A 21,564-nucleotide genomic window follows, 5' to 3' on the forward strand; every position below is an offset into this window, starting at 1 on the left:
TTTAGCAAGCTGGCTGGGCCTGCCAGAGCTGCTGTGGGAAACAGGTCAGTGGGGGTCTCCAGCCCTGAGTCCTAGCCGGTGCAGACCATTCTGGGGGCTCTAGGTTATGTCCCATGGTGACTCTGTCTCTCTAGGTAAGGCTGGAAAATGTCCTGCTCTGGGATGGCCTTACTTTGATCTGCTTTCTGCCTGACAACCTTAGCTGTGCCATGTCCCAGCCCATGCGTGGCTCATAGCCCAGGACAGACAACCCCCTTGCACCAAGACCCAGGCAGCCCTTTGCTCACAGATAGTCATGCCCCCAGCATGGGTCCCTGCAGGGTGACCATGAGGGCAGTGGGGACTATTAGGGCCCATTTGACCCACTTGGGTGCAAGAGTGAGAGCTGAAATGAATGGTCTCCACAATTCCATTAGACTCAGGGTCCTCAGCCTTTGGGGATCCGTGGGCAGTGGCGTTAGTTCCTTAAGACAGGAGATCTGCTGTGGTTTACAACAGCCAACATGTGGAAGCAACCTAAGAGTCCATCAACAGATGAATGGCTAAAGATGTGATGTATATGTGTGTATACACACAATGGAATACTCAGCCAGAAAAAAAAAGTGAGATTTTGCCATTTGCAATAACATGGATAGACTTGAGAGTATTATGCTTAGTGAAATTAGTCAGAGAAAGAAAAATACTGCATATTATCACATATATATGCAATCTAAAAAACACAACAAACTAGTGAATATAACAAAAAAGAAGCAGACTCACAGATATAGAGAATGAGCTAGTGGTCACCAGTGGGGAGAGGGAAATGGGGAGAGGCAAGATAGGGGTACAAACTACTATGAATGAGATAAACTATAAGGATATACCTCACAGCACAGAGAATTAAGCCAATATTTTCTAATAACTATAAATGGGATATAATCTAGAAAAATTTTGAATTGCTATGTTGGACACCTGAAACTAATACTGTAAATCAATTATACCTCAGTTTTTAAAAACTTAAAAAAAAACACACAAAATAAATAAAGTGGCAGTGGCAGCTTTGTGTTGAAAAACAAAAAAGATCTGCTGTAGATCCAGGCAATGGTAGGAATTAGGGATCTAATAACCCTGGGAACCCTGCCTCTGAGCCTCTGTGCACTGGCCTCTTGGGCTGGAATGCCATCCCCTCCTCAACCCAGCTTTCTCCTGTCTCTGCAGCATTGCTGGGGCCTGCACCTGGGTCCACATGGGAATGGAGGGGCTAGTACTCCCAGGCCAGGACTCTCACAAGTCTAAAGCTCCACGTCCATCCCAAGGGAAGATGACCTGGCCTTGCTGGCTGTGAAGTGTGCATAATTATAATGCCCATCCCTGGGGGATTACATGAGATCATGGGTTCACGGGGTGTGGGCAGGGTCTGGCCGATCACTGATCTTCAGTGTACAAGTACGTGCGTGCTCAGTCATGTCCATCTCTTTGTGACCTCCTGGACTGTAGTCCACCAGGCTCCTCTTGTCTATGGAATCTTTCCAGGCAAGAAAACTGGAGTAGGTTGCCATTTCCTACTCCAGGGGATCTTCCTAACCCAGGGATCGAACCCACATCTCTTGCATCTCTTGCATTGGCAGGCAGATTCTTTACCACTGGGCCATCTGGGAAGCCCTTTAATGAGTCACAGTTATTAAACAGACATTATCTAAATACATGACGCTACATGTTCCCCTTGCAAAGGGACAGCAGACTTCAAACATAAACTGGAGTACGTGTACAGAGACATGGATATTCGATTCTTTAAATAAAGAGCACTCCGCTCTTCACTTGGGCCTCTCCAAGTCTGCGGTTCTGGGCTTGTGGGTGGAAAAGTGCTTGGCTCTGATTACCAGTCTCTGAAACTGACCAGGGAAACTTTCAGAGCCCCTCTGTGGTCACTTCCCTGCAGGTGTTGGTTCCTCCTGGGTCTGTCTATAAGGTGGGGACCGTGGCCAGGCCCTTCGCTGGCTGAATGCCCTCCTAGGAAAGCTTTCAAGACAAAATGACACATTTCTGGTCACCCGAGCATCAAGCTTGAAAGCAAGATGGGTGGGGATGTGGGAAAAATAAGGTGAAACAAAGTCTCCACAGGCAGGAGTGCGCCTGTGTACCTGAAGGGGAGGCGTTGGGGCTATGATGACCCTGGGTTCCCCCAGTCTGGGCTCTGGCTGGGGCCTGCAGCTATTTGCAGGAAGGTGGGAGGCCAATGAGTCTTAGTTCCTGTCTCAGGGTGGCCCTTCCCCTGGACAGAGTACGTAGAAGCCCTGAGAAGTCACTGCACAAATAGTCACTGGACAGGCTGTCTCTAGTACCTAACAATCTACCATTATAGGTTTATTTCTTTGCATTGAACGTTGCCCCCTCTGCAGATCCTCTTCTGTGAGGCAAGCATTTCTGGGAGAGGCAAGTCACAGACATTTGTGAGTGAATGGCTCTTTGTGTGATTGCTTTTAGCCCTGACAGCACCGGCCAAGAGAGCCTGAGGGAGGGTACTAGGAGAAACCAGGGTGGAGGCGCAAGTACAGCTCCAAAGACACAAGAAGTGTAGGCTGCCTTAGAGTCTGCACAGATTCCTAGCCTGAGGACCAAATCTGGCCTGCAGATGCCCTTTGATCTGCAAACACCAGGTGCAGGACTCTGTGCCCTTTAGACAGCCCAGCCTCCATGCCTGTATTTTCTGCCTGGGCACCATCCGAAGGAGGCTGCCTACCCATTTGCTCAGGCAGAGATCCCTCCTCCCATCAGCAGGGGGCCTGGAGCCCCTTATGCGCCTCACCTGGAACAGGTAGTCTCCAGGAGGCACATCAGTGATGTCGACCCACTGGCAGTCGATGTCATGACGGTACATGTCCCAGCAGCCCATGGTGATGCCCTGCTCACCAAAGTTGGCGCACTCGTAACTCTTCTGGATGTCTGCATGTGGGGACAGAGGGAAGCCCAGTCACCAGGGACCCTCCCCACAAAGGCCCCCGAGCGGCCTGCTAGGTGGGGGACATCCCCGGACCCTACCCTCAGCGTCTCTCCCTTCTTCAGGCCCACAGCCTTGGCTGCCTCTGGGCTCAGCAGCCCATCCCCGCTCTGCTCCGCTTTTGGTAGAATCCTGCCTCAGTTCCCTATCCACATCCCACTGCATCCTCCCCCACGAAGCCTTCCTGGGCCACTCTGGCCCACCCTGGCCTTTCTGAGGAATGTTAGCCTGGGAATGAAGAGTGTGCTATTCTGGGTAAGTTATGGTGTTTATTGTTGAGCCTGATGTGGGGTCTTCTGGTCTCCCCAAGGGCATCTGCTCTTGGATATGGTCTCGGTCTGACCCATCTCTCTGGCCTGTCCTGGGTCAGCCCCTTGTGTGGCACATAGTAGGTGCTCAAAACCCATCTGCTGTGTGATTTCATGACATGCCAGGGGCCACATCAACCCCTGACAATTAGCACCCATTTACTGAGAGCCTGCCAAGTCTGGGCACTACTCTAAGCCCCAGCTGTACTGAGAAGAGTCACGTGTCTCCTCTTAAGAGAGCTCGGTCAGGCCAGGATGGCAGGTGCACCCACAGTGGTCACCGTGCAGGTATGGAAGCGACTGGGGGCAGTCTCTTGACTGCCTCTGCCTGGGGCAGTCAAGAGAGTCTGGGAACCTCAAAGTGGGGCTTTGAGCTTGAACTGGAAGGTAAGAACCTGTGGGGCTTGTGTATCTATGTTGGACACAGAGAGAAAAGTGTGGCAGCTAGAGCTGGAGGGGACTGCGTGTCAGGTTCAAGGGTTTGAGCCTTACTGGGGAGACCCACCAGTGGACCCACTGGATCCACTAGTGCCCGTCAGCATGACTCTGGGGACCCAGGTGCCTTTATAGCCAGGCCTTGCCCACCCCACCGCTCCAGCCCCAGGTGGTAGTCATGAGCTCCCCAGTGAGGAAGGTCCTGTGGGGAGTCAGCAGGGGCCAGGGTGACACAGAGTCTCTAGCCAGGCCTGGGATCCTGACCGAATGAGCACATGCGGGAGCATTTGAGTCCCTCGGAATCTCCCCAGCCCGCCCTGTCCCCTGAATACCTCCTTCACATTCTGTGTCCTCCAAGCAGAAGCTAGCTTTGTGGCCCTCTGCCACCTTGGTGCCATTGAGGTTCAGCAGGTCGTAGTGGGTGAACACCTCCATGCTGTGGTAGTGCCTGGGGGTGAGAGGGGGGCCTGGATGTCAGTTTCTGGAGGGATTGCCATCTGCAAGTGATGGCCCAGCTGGCCATTCCCCTCCGGGGACATCTCAAGCAGAGCAGTGTGGTCCAAAGTGGTGGTGGAAGAATAAAACCGGGCAGTGAACAGGGCATTATGAGATGGGGGACGGGACAGAAGCCAGAAATCGTGGTGCTTCCATGGGCTCTGGAGGGGGACAACCCACTACCTTCCCGAGCCTCAGTTTTTTCATCTGCTAAATGGAAATAATAATGTAATGCATGGGGTGCTATGGGAATTAATCAGATAAAGTGATGAACAGGGGGCTCAGCATCAATAAGCTCAATAAATTAGGATATATTTAGTAAAAGGATGTAGCACCCTCCAGAGCCCTAAAGTGGCTGTCACAGCTCATTCCTACTTGGGCACTTTCTGCAAATGAATGCAAGTCACTCTTGGATGTCTTTAGAAAACGTTTAAAGTGGGAGTATGGTCGGGAGGGAGATAGAATGAAGAGGGGAAGAAGGGGTGGAAAGAGCAGGCGCTGATGAGCAGGGCACACACGTGTCCCAAACTAGGTGACGGAGGCAGAAACCTGTGCTCCTGGCATCAAGAAAATTTTTTTAAAAAAGAGGGGGAAAATGGGGCTTTGAGACCCCGTAGGAGGGAGAGGGTAACCGGCATGTCTTGTAGAAGGGAGCAGAGAGAGCAGAGAGATTGTGCACCCCTGTGGCTCTTGCCCTGGATGAGCATTTACCTAACGGGGTCCCATCTCATCACTCGGGAAGAATTGAGAACAGATGCAGGTTCTTGGAAACGTCTGTGTTTGGTGCAGAGTAACATGGGAAACATTGCTTCCGAGGGGCCTTCCTGAGGGGCTTGGTGCCAAGCCCATCCTAAGCTGCTACACATCTTATCACAAGTGGCTGCAAGTATTGGCACTCACTCGTCTGTCATTCCAGGACCATTTGGAAAATGGGGGAAGGCACAAGAAACCAAGGTTTGGGGAACAGAATCATGAGTTTTGTTTCTCTGTGACCTGAGTTCCCTCCACAGGAAAGAGGGAATGATAGCATGACCCCCTGGTCAGGGGTTCTGTAAAGATGAACTAGGAGACGAACTTTCCTGGTTGGGTCCAGAGGCTAAGACTCCGCCTTCCAATGCAGGGGTGCAGGTCAATCCCTGGTCAGGGAGCTAAGACCCCACAGGCCTCGTGGCCAAAAAACCAAACGTAAAACAGAAGCAATATGGTAACAAATTCAATAAAGACTTTAAAAAAATAAATAAAAGTAAACTATTAATGGGAAAAAAAACATGGATTAGGAGAAGTCACAGAAATGCCTAACATGGGGCTTGAGACAGAGGAACATTCAGTACCTGTCCACCCTCTCCTTACCGCTACTACTCCCAGGAGTGATGGAGTCGTGTTTTATTACTATCAACACCGCGACCGTTGCTACGATTGTGTGTATTAGTCACTCAGTCGTGTCTGACTCTTTGTGACCCTGTGGACTGTAGCCTGCCAGGCCTCTGTCCATGGGATTCTCCAGGCCAGAATACTGGAGAGGGCTGCCATTCCCTTTTCCAGGGGACCCATTGCTACGATTATTTCCTGGCCGACAGCAGCTTCCTCGCCTCCCCCCACCCCACCCCCAGCCTTAGGTGTTTGCCCTCAGGCTCTCTCGGCCGGATGGGAACAGAAGAGGACAGAGAGAAGAGGAAAAATAAAAGGACAACTTTTCAGAGAGGAAATGAGAAGCTCTTTTCCCTTCTTCCTGCATTGGGCTGGTGCTATAAATAACGTCAGAAGTTCCTAACTTGGGCTTTTCCCAGGTCACTGGGGTTCCTGGGTAAAAGGATGCTGAGCCAGGGGCCCATGGGGAATAGTCACAAGGATGCATTCTGTGGCAGTTGAAGGAATGACTTTGAAAGAGTCTATTTTGGCTTCTTGAAGGAGCAAGATGAGACACGAGGTCTGACTCACTGCCTAAAACATGTCTGCCTTTTTCAGAGAGGGGTTTATGTTGCTATGTTTACTGGCTGGAAAGACTGAAGAGGAATAGGTTTATGTTCCGCTGTCTAAACAAAATGCAGACGGAGCCCACAGACAGACTCTTGTAAGGCTGACCTTCTGCTGCTGCCTCTGCTTCCTGTAGACTTGATTTAGAGTCTTCCCCGGCTCTTCGTTTTTTCCCCTATGGACACAGGGAGGGAAGCAGCTGGCTGGAGATTCATGATGCTAGCTAGCTGTGGTCCGGAAGCCTCTGTGCTTTACTGCTGGGGTGTGTGTGGACATCACCTCCAGGGCCACCTCTCCCTCCCAGGGGTCTTGTTGGAGAGCCCAGGGGCACCCACCCTTCACCACCCACACTCACACCCCAGGAGATTCAGATCAAGGCTGCTGGGAAGGAGAGAGGCAGCATCTGGTGATCCAGGGACATTTCCTTGTTTCAGGCTGAGCGTCCTGATCTTCAGAGGTCTAAGAGGTAGCCTGATCCATGGGATAAAGACAGGGAAACGCCGGTTTGCAAAGAGATTCAGGAAGTCTAGGCAGGAGAGAACACCAGACACTAGATCACTGGAGGCCGGTGGAGGTCATTGTAACTTGGAGGAGAGGAAGGGTGATCTTCCACCGTGAGACTAGAGAGCGAGGTACACTAGGACGTGGCACCAGCCGAGGCACAAGGCTCTGGGTGAACACGTGGATGACAGACAAAGCTAGTCCAGAACAAGAAGGGAGGTTTGGGTATATTCTTTGTTACCCTAGGTCATCTCGGGCCGAAATAAGACTTTCCATCTGAGCATCAGTGCATATTACAGAGATGCTTCACTCTTCTTCCTTTCTCACACCAGCCATGTGTCCCCCGGTTCCTCCAGGATGGACAGTCCTGGCTGGCGCTCAGTTGTGGATCGGAAGGTGCTCCCATTCCCATTTCAGAGAATGTGGGGGCACGTTCCAACCTCGGGAGGTGCTGCCGCAAAGGGCAGGAGCCCTTCTGCTCGCTTGGCCTTGCCCTTCCCCACCTGCTAGGCAGTCCTCGGGTGGAACAAAGCCCCCTGGATGGGATGAAGGCCTCAATTTGGCTCACCGAGGCCGCACTGAATCTGCAGGGCTTTGACCCAAAACACGGGCTGCTCTGCACATAGTGGGGGCGGAATGAACGAAAGTCCCGCCTTTTGTAGCCGGGCCACCCCTGATCAGAAGGTCTGGCACCTGTGTTGGATATCTATCTCCCTGCATCTCCAGCTCCCAGCTCCCCTCCAGGGCTTTCCTGAGGTAGGGGGCAAGGCAGGATGCTGCACCCTGGGACACAGCGGGGGCTGAGAACCAGGAGCGGCAAGGCTGCTCTGTGACATCATGTGTCAGGTGAGCAGTGTGGCCCACTATCTGGGGCTCAAGAAGCAGGCAGGGGACCCCCATCAGAATCATCAGTCAAGGGCCATGTTGATGAGAGAGGATGGCTCAGGGCATTTCCCTTTAGGCTGGCTCGTGAGGAGACTCTCAGAGGGCTCAGTCTCTGTGTTTCACCTTGTGTGTGTGTGCTTAGTTGCTAAGTTGTGTCCAACTCTTTGTGACCCGATGAACTGTAGCCTGCTAGGCTCCTCTGTTCATGGGATCTCCAGGCAAGAACACTGGAGTGGGTTGCCATTTCCTTCTCCAGGGGATCTTCCTGACCCAGGGATCAAGCCCATGTCTCCTATATTTCCTGCACTGGCAGGCAGGTTCTTCATGGCTTGGCCACCTGGAATCCCCCGTGGTGTTTCATCTTAGCACTTTCAAAGACTATACCTCTGTTCCTCATCATAGCATCAGCTAAATTGGGAGTGACCATTTTGCAGATTCAGGCTAACTTGAGCCAGAGTTCTCAACTTTGACTTCACAGATGGGCTTCAGCATCTGTAAATCTGCTGAAACAGGCTGTAAAATCCAGAAATAATTTTTTTGAGTGGAGGATGGGTCAGCTCTCATCATGCTCCCAAAGGGACCCAACAGAGAGATTCGGGGCCAGGAGTCCTGTTGAAGGTCCTCCCACAGGGCCTGGAGAAGCTCACCCGGAGCTCTGGAGGCCAGGGGTGCGGAGTTTCTTACACCCCCTGGGGTTTTGTGGTCAGAGGTTCTCAGCCACAGTCCAGGAGGGCAAGGCTGAAGGGACATATGCTTAGCCAGTATGATCTTTCCCACCCATTCCTTCCAAACCATTGATTGCAACATCTGTAAACAAAGAAAGGAAATAGAACACAGGAAAAGCAGGGTTTGGGGAGGGGAAGTCAGGGTGGCCTGGAGCTCCAGATCAGAAGAAACACTTCCATGAGGTCGTCATGTGTATTCTTAGAGAAGAAACCTTTCCTTGGAGAGCAAGCCTATGTCACAGGGAGAGCCCTACTGTGTGATGTCTGGGTGGAGCACCATATATGGGGCAGAGACCCAATTACCTTCTACTTATAGATCCAAAGGGCAGCGCTTCTGCCGTGTATTCTCGGAAGGAAATCAGGCACCCATATGTCAGGGCTTTAATTTTACTCTCTGACTCCCTCCCTGCAGAAGACCTCCATGCTTCTATATAAAGACCCAAACTTCTTTGGCTAATTAGGACTTTCAGGACATACCAAGAGTAATTGCAGTTGACCTTTGAACAACACAGGGGTTGGGGCACTGACCTCTGCTCAGTTGAAAATTCAAGAACTGCTATCTCAGCCTCAGAAACAAAGGAGCTCAGAAATGACTCACCCGAGGGCAGGGAACTGAAACTGCTTGGATAGAATCCGGACACAAGCAGCCCTAATTCTTTTGATTCCATGTATTGTGATCTCTAATCAAACACAAACTTTTCCCCACACTGAGTTAATTTAAAAGCTATAAAATGAAAATATATAGAGGTACTACATTAACTGGAAAAAAAAATCCATGTATAAATGGACCTATGCATTTCAAATCCATGTTGTTCAAGGGTCAACTGCATAAAGGAATATTAGCACCCCTGAGTTCTATCACAGTCCTTTCTTTTTTTTTTTTTTGATATGGACCATTTTTGACCAGATTATTAAATCTGTTACAATAATGCTTCTGTTTTATGTTTTGGTTTTCTGGCCATGAGGCATGTAGGGTCTTAGCTCCCCCACCAGGGATTAAACCTGCAATCCCTTGCATTGGAAGGTGCAGTCTTCACCACTGGGCCACCAGGGAAGTTCAAATTATCCTTTCTTTTGAAATGGATTGAATAACACTATCCCTAAACAGTTTCAAATGTGACTAGGCAATAAATTACGACATGAAAAAGCAGCCCAACAGATTTGTGATGAAAACTAGGGGAAAGACAGGAAAGGGTTAGTCGCTCAGTCATGTCCGACTGTTTGCGACCCCATGGACTGTAGCCCACCAGGCTCCTCTGTGCATGGGACTCTCCAGACAAGAATACTGGAGTAGGTTGCCCTTCCTGTCTCCAGGGGATCTTCTCGACCCAAGAATGGAACCCAGGTCTCATGCATTGCAGGTAGATTTTTTTTTACTGTCTGAGCCACCAGGGAAGCCCTTCTGAAGACTGGGGGAGGTACCAAGAAGGGCACATACTGGGAGTCAGGCAGGCCCCAGTCAGAACCCCCATACCCCAACTTCATCCTGGACAAGTCATGCGAATGCAGAGCCTTGGCTTCTTGATTCAGAAAAAGGAGGGTACCTTGCCTGGTACCTTTTTCTACCAACTTTAGTTCTTGTGTCCCTAACAGTGATTATCACACTTCAGAGCTGGAAGGACACCTAGAGGTCAGCCAGACTGGGGCCTCTCAGACTGATGGCACACAATCCCTTAGGGACCTGTTAACGTGTAGATTCTTACGCAACTGTCAGTCTCCCACAGGCCCTGGATTTGGCACTGACTGCAGATGCTGCCAGCCCTCATGGGGACCTGGCGCAAAACTCTTGTAGGCATGGGATTTTGAGCACAGAGACCCTGTACTCCTGCCGGGCCCAAGTCAGTGGTCCCTCGGGGAAGGGGTGGGAAGGTGGCTGCCGCGTTGAATGGCAGGGGCCTCCCTCTCTTTGTTTTCAAAACTGCTCACTCTGTTCCCTCTACCTGCCCAGCTCAGGTCTGAGCAGGAAAATGAGAGCCAGCAGCAACAGACAGAGGGTTCTGGATTAGGGTGGGAATCAAGGCAAAGGAACAAAAAGGAGGAGGTTGAGGAGCACAGGGAGATGAACGGCAAGGCTTCTGTTGGCTCCAGCTTGGGCCGGCTCTGGGGCTGTGCTCTGCTCTCATCCAGGAATTTATATAGCACTGGGAACAGAGCCACAGACTGAGGGTGGGAAGGGACAGTGGGGGTCCCAGCTGATGTGGCCCAAATGGCCTGACATCACGCAGCTGGTTAGAGGCATAGCTGGGTCAAGAGACCAAGTCTCATGACTCCTGGGCCTAGAACTTATGTCTCCACACTCACCATCTTGCTAGAAATGTTCAACATGTATAGCATACTGGTATTTAAAATAACCCACATGCCACAAGTAGAGAGACTGCATGCCGCAAGTAGAGAAGCCTGGACACCACAACGCAGACCCAGTACAGCCAAAAATAAAGATAAAGTAGAACAGACTAGAATAAAATATATTTCTACATGAACTCAGCATCCAACACCTGCAGCACCCCAAGCTCCCTATAGAGCACGAATTTGCTGAGAACACACCTGAAACCATTGACTGATGGTCAATTGAGGGGCACTGGGTTCTCAAAATGAAGTTTGTTTCTGAATGCTAGAGATGTCAGAAGCAAGAAAGAGAGCAGGCTTGGAGAGGGTGAGGTGGGCCAGGGCCTCTGGGAGGGGAGAACGCTGTCTGCAAATGTAAAGGAGCCCTCCAGCCAGGGGGATCCCTGCCCCCAGTACCATGTGGTGGCTCAGCTGTGTCTAAGTGGCCCTGTGACATCTGGGCCCCACGGGCTGGCGGGCTGGGGCAGGGAGGGACGGCTCACCTGTGGCATTCATGCCAGATCCAGGCATGGCGCCCGTTCTTGGGTCGGAAGTCGGACTGGCCATTGTTGTGGATCTGAGAGGAGAAGCGCAGGAGCCTCCGGTAGCCCGTGGTGGGGTTGGTCTGGGCGGCCGAGGCCGAGAGGCAGTTCTCCTCCATGGCGCACTGCAGCATGAACATGGGCCGATCCTCCAGGTAGGTGCTCTGCTGCACGATCTCTGCGTTGAGGACCAGGTCGGGGGCGGCTGGGAGCAGGGCAGACACAGGGTTCAGACAAGGCCAGAGACCCCACACCCCTTCCCACCTAGGTTTCCTCTGATTCCTGAGCAGTGACTGGCCTGCATCCCTGCCGAGTGTCTGGAACTAGCTCTCGTGGTCTCCCCTATCCGGGTCAAGGATCACTAACCCCAACTCCTCCCCCCTTCCCTGAGAGCCCTGCTGGACACCTCTGCGGATCTCAGTGTGTGTACGCATGCTTAGTGGTTCAGTTGTGTGCAACTCTTTGTCATGTTTGCAAAATATTGCCAGTAGTTCAATCTGGGTAATGGGTCCATGAGGCTTCATTATATTAATATTATTCTATCTCCTTTAGAATAATCTCCTGGAGTAACAGGCAAATTTGGCCTTGGAGTACAGAATGAAGTAGGGCAAAGGCTAATAGAGTTCTGCCAAGAGAATGCACTGGTCATAGCAAACACCCTCTTCCAACAGAGCAAGAGAAGACTCTACACGTGGACATCACCAGATGGTCAACACCAAAATCAGATTGATTACATTCTTTGCAGCCAAAGATGGAGAAGTTCTACACAGTCAGCAAAAACAAGACCAGGAGTGGACTGTGGCTCAGATCATGAACTCGTTATTGCCAAATTTAGACTTAAATTGAAGAAAGTAGGGAAAACCATTAGACCATTCAGCTATGACCTAAATCAAATCCCTAATGATTATACATTGGAAGTGAGAAATAGATTTAAGGGACTAGATCTGATAGATAGAATGCCTGATGAACTATGGATGGAGGTTCATGACATTGTATAGGAGGCAGAGAGCAAGACCATCACCAAGAAAAACAAATGCAAAAAAGCAAAATGGCTGTCTGAGGAGGCCTTACAAATAGCTAGGAAAAGAAGAGAAGCAAAAAGCAAAGGAGAAAAGGAAAGATATACCCATTTGAATGCAGAGTTCCAAAGAATAGCAAGGAGAGATAAGAAAGCCTTCTTCAGTGATCATTGCAAAGAAATAGGATAGGAAAGACTAGAGATCTCTTCAAGAAAATTAGAGATACCAAGGGAACATTTCATGCAAAGATGGGCTCAATAAAGGACAGGGACCTAACAGAAGCAGAAGATATTAAGAAGAGGTGGCAAGAATATACAGAAGAACTGTACAAAAAAGATCTTCACGACCCAGATAATCACGATGGTGTGATCACTCACCTAGAGCCAGACATCCTGGAATGTGAAGTCAAGTGGGCCTTAGGAAGCATCACTACGAACAAAGCTAGTGGAGGTGATGGAATTCCAGTTGAGCTATTTCAAATCCTGAAAGATGATGCTGTGAAAGTTCTGCACTCAATATGCCAGCAAATTTGGAAAACTCAGCAGTGGCCACAGGACTGGAAAAGGTCAGTTTTCATTCCAATCCCAAAGAGAAGCAATGCCAAAGAATGCTCAAACTACCGCACAATTGCACTCATCTCACACACTAGCAAAGTAATACTCAAAATTCTCCAAGCCAGGCTTCAACAATACGTGAACCGTGAACTTCCAGATGTTCAAGCTGGTTTTAAAAAGGCAGAGGAACCAGAGATCAAATTGCCAACATCCGCTGGATCACTGAAAAAGGAAGAGAGTTCCAGAAAAACATTTGTTTCTGCTTTATTGACTATGCCAAAACCTTTGACTGTGTGGATCACAATAAACTGTGGAAAATTCTGAAAGAGATGGGAATACCAGACCACCTGACCTGCCTCTTGAGAAACCTGTATGCAGGTCAGGAAGCAACAGATAGAACTGGACACAGAACAACAGACTGGTTCCAAATAGGAAAAGGAGTACATCAAGGCTGTACATTGTCACCCTGCTTATTTAACTTATATGCAGAGTACATCATGAGAAACGCTGGGCTGGAAGAAGCACAAGCTGCAATGAAGATTGCTGGGAGAAATATCAATCACCTCAGATATGCAGATGATACCACCCTTATGGCAGAAAGTGAAGAACTAAAGAGGCTCTTGATGAAAGTGAAAGAGGAGAGTGAAAAAGTTGGCTTAAAGCTCAACACTCAGAAAGCAAAGATCATGGCATCTGGTCCCATCACTTCATGGCAAATAGATGGAGAAACAGTGGAAACAGTGGCAGACTTTATTTTTGGGGGCTCCAAAATTACTGCAGATGGTGATTGCAGCCATGAAATAAAAAGACGCTTTCTCCTTGGAAGAAAAGTTATGACCAACCTAGACAGCATATTAAAAAGCAGAGACATTAGTTTGCCAACAAAGGTCTGTCTAGTCAAGGCTATGGTTATTCCAGTAGTCATGTATGGATGTGAGAGTTGGACTGTAAAGGAAGCTCAGTGCCGAAGAATTGATGCTTTTGAACTGTGGTGTTGGAGAAGACTCTTGAGAGTCGCTTGGACTGCAAAGAGATCCAGCTAGTCCATCCTAAAGGAAATCAGTCCTGGGTGTTCATTGGAAGGACTGATGTTGAAGCTGAAACTCCAATACTTTGGCCACCTGATGTGAAGGAAGAGCTGACTCATTTGAAAATACCCTGATGCTGGGAAAGATTGAAGGCAAGAGAAGAAGGGGACGACAGAGGATGAGATGGTTAGATGACATCACCGACTCAATGGACATGAATTTGAGTAAACTCTGGTAGTTGGTGATGGCCAGGGAGGCCTGGCAAGCTGCAGTACATGGGGTCACAAAGAGTCGGACATGACCGAGCGATTGCACTGAACTGAACTGAATCTCCTTTAGAGTGGCTTGAGATTTTCCATAATAAAAAGCAGACAATAACAATGAATAGGGGCTTTCCTGGTAGCTCAGATGGTAAAGAATCTGCCTGCAATTCAGGAGACCCAGGTTCAATCCCTGGGTTGTGAAGATCCCCTGGAGAAGGGAATGGCAAACCATTGCATTACTCTTGCGTGCAGCATGCCAGGCAGAGGAGCCTGGCGGGCTACAGTCCATGAGGTCGCAAAGAGCCAGACACAACAGTGACTAACACTTCCAACTTTTAACAATGAAATCATGCTACCCAGAGAGAACACTCTTAATACTTTGGTCTGATTCTTCTGGGAATTACCAATGTATTTCCCACCATGTGTAATACTGTATGAAGATTTGTCCTACATACAATACTACTTATATTGTATTAGTCTGTTAATGTGCCTCTCTTAAAACATATCTTGACATATTCCCTTGTTAATAAATATCCATTACAATATTTAATTCATAACCCTAACCTACACTTTATTTTTTAACTAATTAGTTAATATTTCTTATTAATTTTTTGATTGCACTGTGTCTTTGTTGCTCTGTGGGGCTTTCTCTAGTTGCGGAGAGCGGGGTCTACTCTCTAGTTGCGGTTCTCAGGCTGCTCACTAAAGTGGCTGCTCCAGTTGCAGAGAACGGGCTCTAGGCGAGAGGGCTTAGTTGTCTGGTGGCATGTGGGATCTTTCTGGAGCAGGGACTGAACCCATGTCCCCTGCATTGGCAGGCGGATTCTTAACCAGTGGACCACCAGGAAAGTCCTAACCCTTACTTTAATTAATTTACTTAGTTTTTCTAACCCTTACTTTTAGATACATGGGTTGCTTGGAACTTTTCACAGTTAAAGATAAAATGGTGATAAACATCCTGTAGTAAATCTGTATGTGTAACTTTAATCGTTTCTTTAGAATATATTTCTATAAATTATAATTGCGAGCAGAGCTTGAAGAAGAAATATGGGGTCTGTTGGGAATCAAAGCGGAGAACCCAGTAAAGGGAGAGGGGTCAGGAAAGACTTCCTTGGGGGCAGTTGTGTTTTAGTTGTTCTGGGGAAATGAACAGAGGTCAGCAGGAAGAGCTCTAAGATGTTAATCTCAGTAGCACATGCCAGGCTCCTGAGGTGTGAAGGACCAAGGTCTGTGAGGTCCGGGTACTGAGGAGGGGAGGGTGGCCTGATAGGAGGCCGTCAACACGCACCTGTGCAAATCTCCATTTCCACCTAAGTCGGTAGGAAAGTTTGGAACATGCAGCAGCAAGAGCAGGAGACAAGCACTGACTGGCTTCAGGGAAGGGAAGCAATGGGAGGTCCCAGGAAGGAGTCTCGGAGGTAACAGAGTGTAGAAGATGGACCATAGGATGGGAGGAGGTGAAAGTCCGGAAGGATCTACCATGGGGTGTGTGATGAAGGAGAGAAAGATATCAAGGAGGGCTTGCAGGTTTTGGGTGTAATTGGTTGGATGAGAAAAAAGTAATCACAAAGGGTTGTGCATGTGTGCCAAGTCACTTCAGTTGTGTCCAACTCTGTGCGACCCTATGGCCTGTAACCCACCAGGCTTCTCTGTCCATGGGATTTTCCAGGCAAGAATACTGGAGTGGGTTGCCATGCCCTTCTCCAGAGGATCTTCCTGATGCAGGGATCAAACCTGGCTCTCCTGCATTGCAGGCAGATTCTTTACTATCTGAGCCACTAGGCAAGCAAAAGGTTGCTAGAATATATTTTCTCTTTCTGAATAAAGTATGAAGTCAGGTCAATGTTCCTGGCCTAATGGCTCTTCCTCCCCCTGCAGACTCTGACTGATGCCTTCAGCCCAGGCAGAGGGGTTCTTTGAGCAATAGCCCCATGAAGGTCATTTTTGGTCTGCATGAGCACATGTGGAGGGTCCTGTTGATCTCATAATTCTTGGTCCTCACAATGGAAAATTCCCCTTTGATCTCAGTATCTAGGATAGTGGGCTTCTCTTGACTCATGGGTTTGTTTCTACCTCACGCATGGTGGTGGTGGTGGTTTAGTTGCTAAGTCATGTCCGACTCTTGCGATCCTGTGGACTGTAGCCTGTTAGGCTCCTCTGTCCATGGGATTCTCCAGGCAAGAATACTGGAGTGGGTTGCCATTTCCTTCTCCAGGGGATCTTCCTGACCCAGGAATTGAACCTGGGTCTCCTGCATTGGAGGCAGATGATTTACCAACTGAGTTATGAGGGAAGCCCAGGCATACTGTGAATTATATTAAAGATCACTTTTGTCTCTTTCCTTTGGCTGGTAGGAAGCTCACTGTATAATGACAACAGTAAATGTATATGACTCTATGACAGTAAATGTATATGCTGTGCTAGGCTAAGGTGCTTCAGTTGTGTCCAATTCTGTGTGACTCCGCGGACTGCAGCCTGTCAGGCTCCTCTGTCCATGGGATCCTCCCAGCAAGAATACTGGAGTGAATTGCCATGCTCTCCTCCATGGGATCTTCCCAGCCCAGGGATCGAACACATGTCTTTTACATGTCCTGCATTGAAAGGCAGGTGTTTTTTTTTTATCACTAGCGCCACCAGGGAAGCCCAGTAAATTTATAGGTCTCTATAATACATAAATTTTTATTAATCTCTATCAGTTCCAGTTTGAGCCACTCTCATTTTGCCAATACCTACTTTTTAAAATTATATATATATATATATATAATTTTAAATATTTATTTATTTGGCTGTACCAGGTCTTAGTTGCAGCATGCAGGATCTTCAGTTGCAGCATGTAGAATCTAGTTTCCTGACCAGGATCAAACGCAGGATACTAGCATTGGGAGAACGGAGTCTTAGCCACTGGACCATCAGAGAAGTCTCCCTACTTTTTTTTAAATCTGCTTTTATGTTATGCTACCTTGAATTTTATTTAGGTTTATATTATCTTAGTTTCTTTTTTTGATAAATGGTATATTACAAATATAAATAAATTATTAAGCTGAGAAAAGACTCCTGATGAGGGTGAGACCACATCTCTCTGCCTGGGGGTCTGGTAAGGGTGGTACTCTCACTCTTTCCTCTCAGATAGGATGCAACAATTTATAATGTCTCCCCAGAGAAGCTCACGCTGGGGTTGAGAGTCCTGCTTTACAAGGGTTAGGAAATGCTGAATGGGTCTAAAAGGGGGAGAAGTGACTGAGTTCAGGTTTAATCTCTCTAGTTCTCCATGATGGTAAACGACAGTGCATCACTGTTTTTTAAGTGCTTGTATGTGTCGTTGTCACATTTAATTTCCAGTCTCCAGGAAAAACAACAAAGACTGTGGATCATAGTAGTGAACTAACCTTGCCAAGATCAGCTAATAAACGGCAGGCAGTGCCTGGTCTGGAATCCTTTGGCCAGGCCCAGGGCCTCTCCCACCTCCCAGATCCACAAGGAAATCCTTTGATAAGGCAAGGAGGGTGGGATCCAGAGAATAACACACCCACAAGGCTGTCAGCTGGTCCTTTCAGCTTGGAAGGGAACCTACTGAGATGGCCATTCTGAATTCTGGCCAGGGTGGGGATGGAGGTGGGTGTGGGGTTCCCTTCTATATTGTCAAGCTCTCTAGGATTCCCAGGGAGTCAGTAGGAGGTTAAATCATCCTGTGTGTGTCTGACAACAAAAAAATGATCTATGTCCTTTTTTTTTTTTTTTTGACCATGCCACACAGCATGTGGGATCTTAGTTTCCTGACCAGGGATTGAACCTATATCCCCTGCATTGGAAGCGCAGAGTCTTAACCACTGGATCCCCAGGGAAGTTCCAGGAAATGATTTGTGGGGCAGGGCAGAAGGAAGGAAGCTGACCCACCAAGCAGTGTGTGTTTCACTGCTAACCCAGAAGCCAGCTCCCAGGAGACCAAGTTCTTAGTCACTTAATTCTCCTAAGGCCACTTAAATAATCTACAGTGACCCTGCCTTTGAACCCAAGGCTCCCAGACTCCCAACTCCTCCTTCCAGCCTTCTCCACTGTTATTAGGCAAGATTCCAGGGTTGCCTATGGGGGTAGTTCCTCTTGCTCCTGACTCTTTTCACTTAACGAGAATCCATCCCTGCTTTCCATTTTGCTCGGCTCATAGCAGAGACCCCAGGCAGAGCCTTGAAGGGAATAACCAGTGAGACTCAGTGCCCCTCCTGGAGCCTGGCAGGACAGTGGACTATGACCCCCAGGAGCTCTCACTTTCTGAGCAGGCGACTCCAGCCCCGTACCGCACCCCTCCCTCGGGGCAGGCCACGTCCTCCCCATCGTGTCGGCAGTGTGCCAGGGACAGCTCCGTTCCCGAGCACTTCACACCACTCATGACCACCTTGTTGGCGTTGATATCTCCATGCCAGTACCAGGTCTCCTGCATGAACCAACAACAACAAATAGCCAGCACATCACCTTGAATTGTCACTTTCCCACATTCTATCAAATTTCAGCCTCACCAAAACCCCCAAGGATTTATAATCCCATCTTTCAGATGGAGAAAGCCAAGACACAGTCACTTACCCAAGTCATGCAGTTTGTTGGTGGCAGCACAAATGAGGCCCCCCCTGCACTTGGATTCTGCCCCTCTCCCCTTTTGGAAAGCACAACTAAGAGTGTGCTGAATGCTGTGTATCAGGAACAGCAGCCGTACTGCCTGCTCCCTCCTCCTGAGCCCTGGGCAGACATTACTAATCTATCACAGCACTCTCCTCTAAGCCTGACTGTGCTCTCAGAATCCTTCTCAACACTGTGCTCTAGGGAGACACCAGCAACTGATCAGGATTGGCGGGAGAGAAGAAATCTAGTCACATTTGTCAACAGTTCCATCTTCATACATCTCATTGGTTCTGTTTTTCTAGAGAACCTACACACCCCTCATCCTCTAGAGAGAAAACTGGGGCCTCGGGAAGGGATAAGGCTCGCAATCAGGGCACTGGGGTCAAGGGTAGGCCCATCTCACAGCCTCCGCTGTGAGAATCAGGTGTCTTAGGAAAGAGCTGACGGGGAACAAAAATAGCCGGATGGCCACTCTGCTGCAATACACTCCATGGAGAACCAGCGAGTGCCTTGGCTGATCATAAGCAGGATCAGCAGATACATGACGTGGCTGTGCGAAGCCAGGCTTCCAGAGGGCCCCAGGTACCAGAGGCCTGCCCCTTCCTTCTGGATGGTTTGGGGAGTTGTCACAGGGCTGCCCGGCTGAGTTCTCCCATGTCGCTACTAAGAAACCCCTTCCTCAAGCAGCCACCCAGGGCACAGGGGCTGAAGTCAGGGTTAGCAAAGTGAGATGGGGGTGCTCCGGACATTTTCCTGTTCTGGGAGAAGCTTAAGAAAGGTGTTTATAGAGCCCAGAATCTGAGGACCTGGGACTATTTGTTCCATGTTCACAGAGAGGCTGAGAAAGGTGGCAGGTCATTATGTAGCCAGCTGGAGGGGGTCAAATTAGGAAGTGACCTCCAGCCTCCTGGCTCCCACTCCTCTTGCCCCTGGCCTCTTTCTGACAATGTTCCATCCCAGGATGGGAGCCTAGCTGCCCTTGGCTGAGTCCCTCCTGAGCTGGCGGCAGGAAGAGTGTGCCATGGCTGTGAAAGGGTCCTGAAACAAGGCTTGGGGAACTGCCAGGCAATCAAGGAAAGGATGCATGGATGTGGACACAGCAAGGAAGCATGTTGTGGGAAGAGAGGCCAGCAAGAGGGTGAGCTAAGACAGGGGTCCTCAAACTCCTGGTACTGGTCTGAGACCTGTTAGGAACTGGGCCACTACTCAGTAGGAGGTGAGTGATGGGTGAGTAAGCGAAGCTTCATCTGCCTCTCCCCATTGCTCTCCACTGTTCACATTACTGCCTGAAGCACCCGCCCCCTTCCCCCCGCCGCCGTCCCCGTCCATGGAAAAGCTGTCTTCCACAAAACCAGTCTCTGATGCCAAAAAAGCTGGGGACTGCTGAGCTAAGGTGTCTGGGGTGTTGGGTTGGGTGGTCTCCATGTGCCCTGCCCCCCCCGTAGGACTGGGTGGCTTCCCCCTGCAAAAGGCAGGTCAGGACATCCCAGAATGAGCCCCCGGCATGGTCAAGCCCAGTGCACAGAGCTGAGACCCCGAAACCGGAGTCCAGAGAGCGTGTGACCCACCCAAGGACTTGGGGCTACAGGGGGCAGAGCAGTGGAGGACAGGATGAGGTTCTTCCTCCAAGTCCATGGCTCTCTACCTCCTGGGGGTCACAGAAGATTGGGACGAGAGATGGGCAGGATTGGACTGGATGCAGGGTTCAAGGCCCTCAGCGGTAGGGTGGGGGTGGACGCTTCTCACCTGGAAGGCATTGCTGGCGAACCCCAGGCCTAGCTGCCGGCAGACGACCATGGCCTCCACAATGCCCCAGTTCTCGCCGCACACCATGCCCCACACAAGGGACCCGTTCCTCTCCACCAGCACCTCCACTCGGCCCTCGTAAGGGTTTCGGCCCCCGTTCAGGCGCAGCTGTGGAGGGAAAGGAAGGCATGATCACCAGGAGGGGAAGGCAGGTTGATGCCCCACTATGGTACTGCCTTCAACCTCAATTTTCCCGAGGCAGGGGGTCCTGCCTGTGACACAGAACCCTGGCATCACTGAGAACCTGCTGTGTGCCGGGCATCGTGCCCAGCATGGTCTTCTGCATTACGTGCCCTCCCCTGCCCTACTGCAGCCATCCTAGGACCCTAGATGCCAGTACGGCCGGGGAGACCCACTGACCCCACTATAGACCCACTGATCTCACAGTAGAATCTGCCTCTGCTGCCCATGTGCCCATCAGGGGGGAGGGTCTCAGATAATATACTTAGAAAGATGCAATAAGGAGCTTTAAAATGGTAGAATCCCCCAACTCTTTCTGGGACCACACCCCCTCCGGTACCCAGGTTCCAGCTCCTTATCGCATCTCCTCCCACAACACCCACTGCTGTCCTTTCTAAAAGAACTCTTACTTGACAGTCCCACCTGGCACCTCGGAGACCCCCAAATCTAACTGGTCCTCTTTTTCTCTCTCTACCTAAACCTGTGCTCTACCTTCCCCTCATTCTCTGTTTCAATGAAAGGCACTACCATCTGCCCCAGGGGCAGCAAACCGTGTAGGGTGAATGCAGGGACCACAATACGTAAATAACGGGACACAGCTATGTGCCCAAGAAACCATATTTACAAATACAGGCAGAGGGATGGATTTGGATTGCAAGTGACAGTTTGCTGATCCTGAATCTATTCTGTTAGACAAGTGGGAAATCTAGGAGCGAGCATCAACATCGCCCTCTTTCTTATCCCCTACATCAGGAGCCCCCAACCAACCCCCTCCACCTGCACCTGATAGGAACTGGACTGCACGCCAGGAGGTGAGCAATGGGCGAGCAAGCAAAGCTTCACATCTATATTCGCTCCCCATTGCTCTCCCATCACCCCCAGATGGACCGTCTGGTTGCAGGAAATCGAGTTAGGGCTCCCACTGATTCTGTATTA

At 49.8% G+C, this 21,564-nt stretch overlaps 1 protein-coding gene across 4 annotated transcripts in view; it reads right to left on the reverse strand.

Moving 5' to 3' along the window:
* The window catches only part of LOXL2 (lysyl oxidase like 2), a 112,417-nt gene that overhangs the window by 4,140 nt on the left and 86,713 nt on the right, over positions 1-21,564 (reverse strand). For all 4 annotated transcript variants that reach the window (XM_081515148.1, XM_081515153.1, XM_081515158.1 and 1 more), the window contains 5 exons: positions 20,389-20,556; positions 18,295-18,460; positions 11,129-11,372; positions 4,053-4,168; positions 2,786-2,922 (listed from right to left, as the gene is read on the reverse strand). In XM_081515148.1, coding sequence (XP_081371274.1) covers positions 2,786-2,922; positions 4,053-4,168; positions 11,129-11,372; positions 18,295-18,460; positions 20,389-20,556 — 831 coding nt within the window. The remainder of the gene's footprint in view (positions 1-2,785; positions 2,923-4,052; positions 4,169-11,128; positions 11,373-18,294; positions 18,461-20,388; positions 20,557-21,564) is intronic.

Source organism: Giraffa tippelskirchi, chromosome 1 (genome assembly GCF_054371585.1).
Source record: "Giraffa tippelskirchi isolate mGirTip1 chromosome 1, T2T-mGirTip1v1.2.pri, whole genome shotgun sequence".
Lineage (NCBI taxonomy): Eukaryota > Metazoa > Chordata > Mammalia > Artiodactyla > Giraffidae > Giraffa > Giraffa tippelskirchi.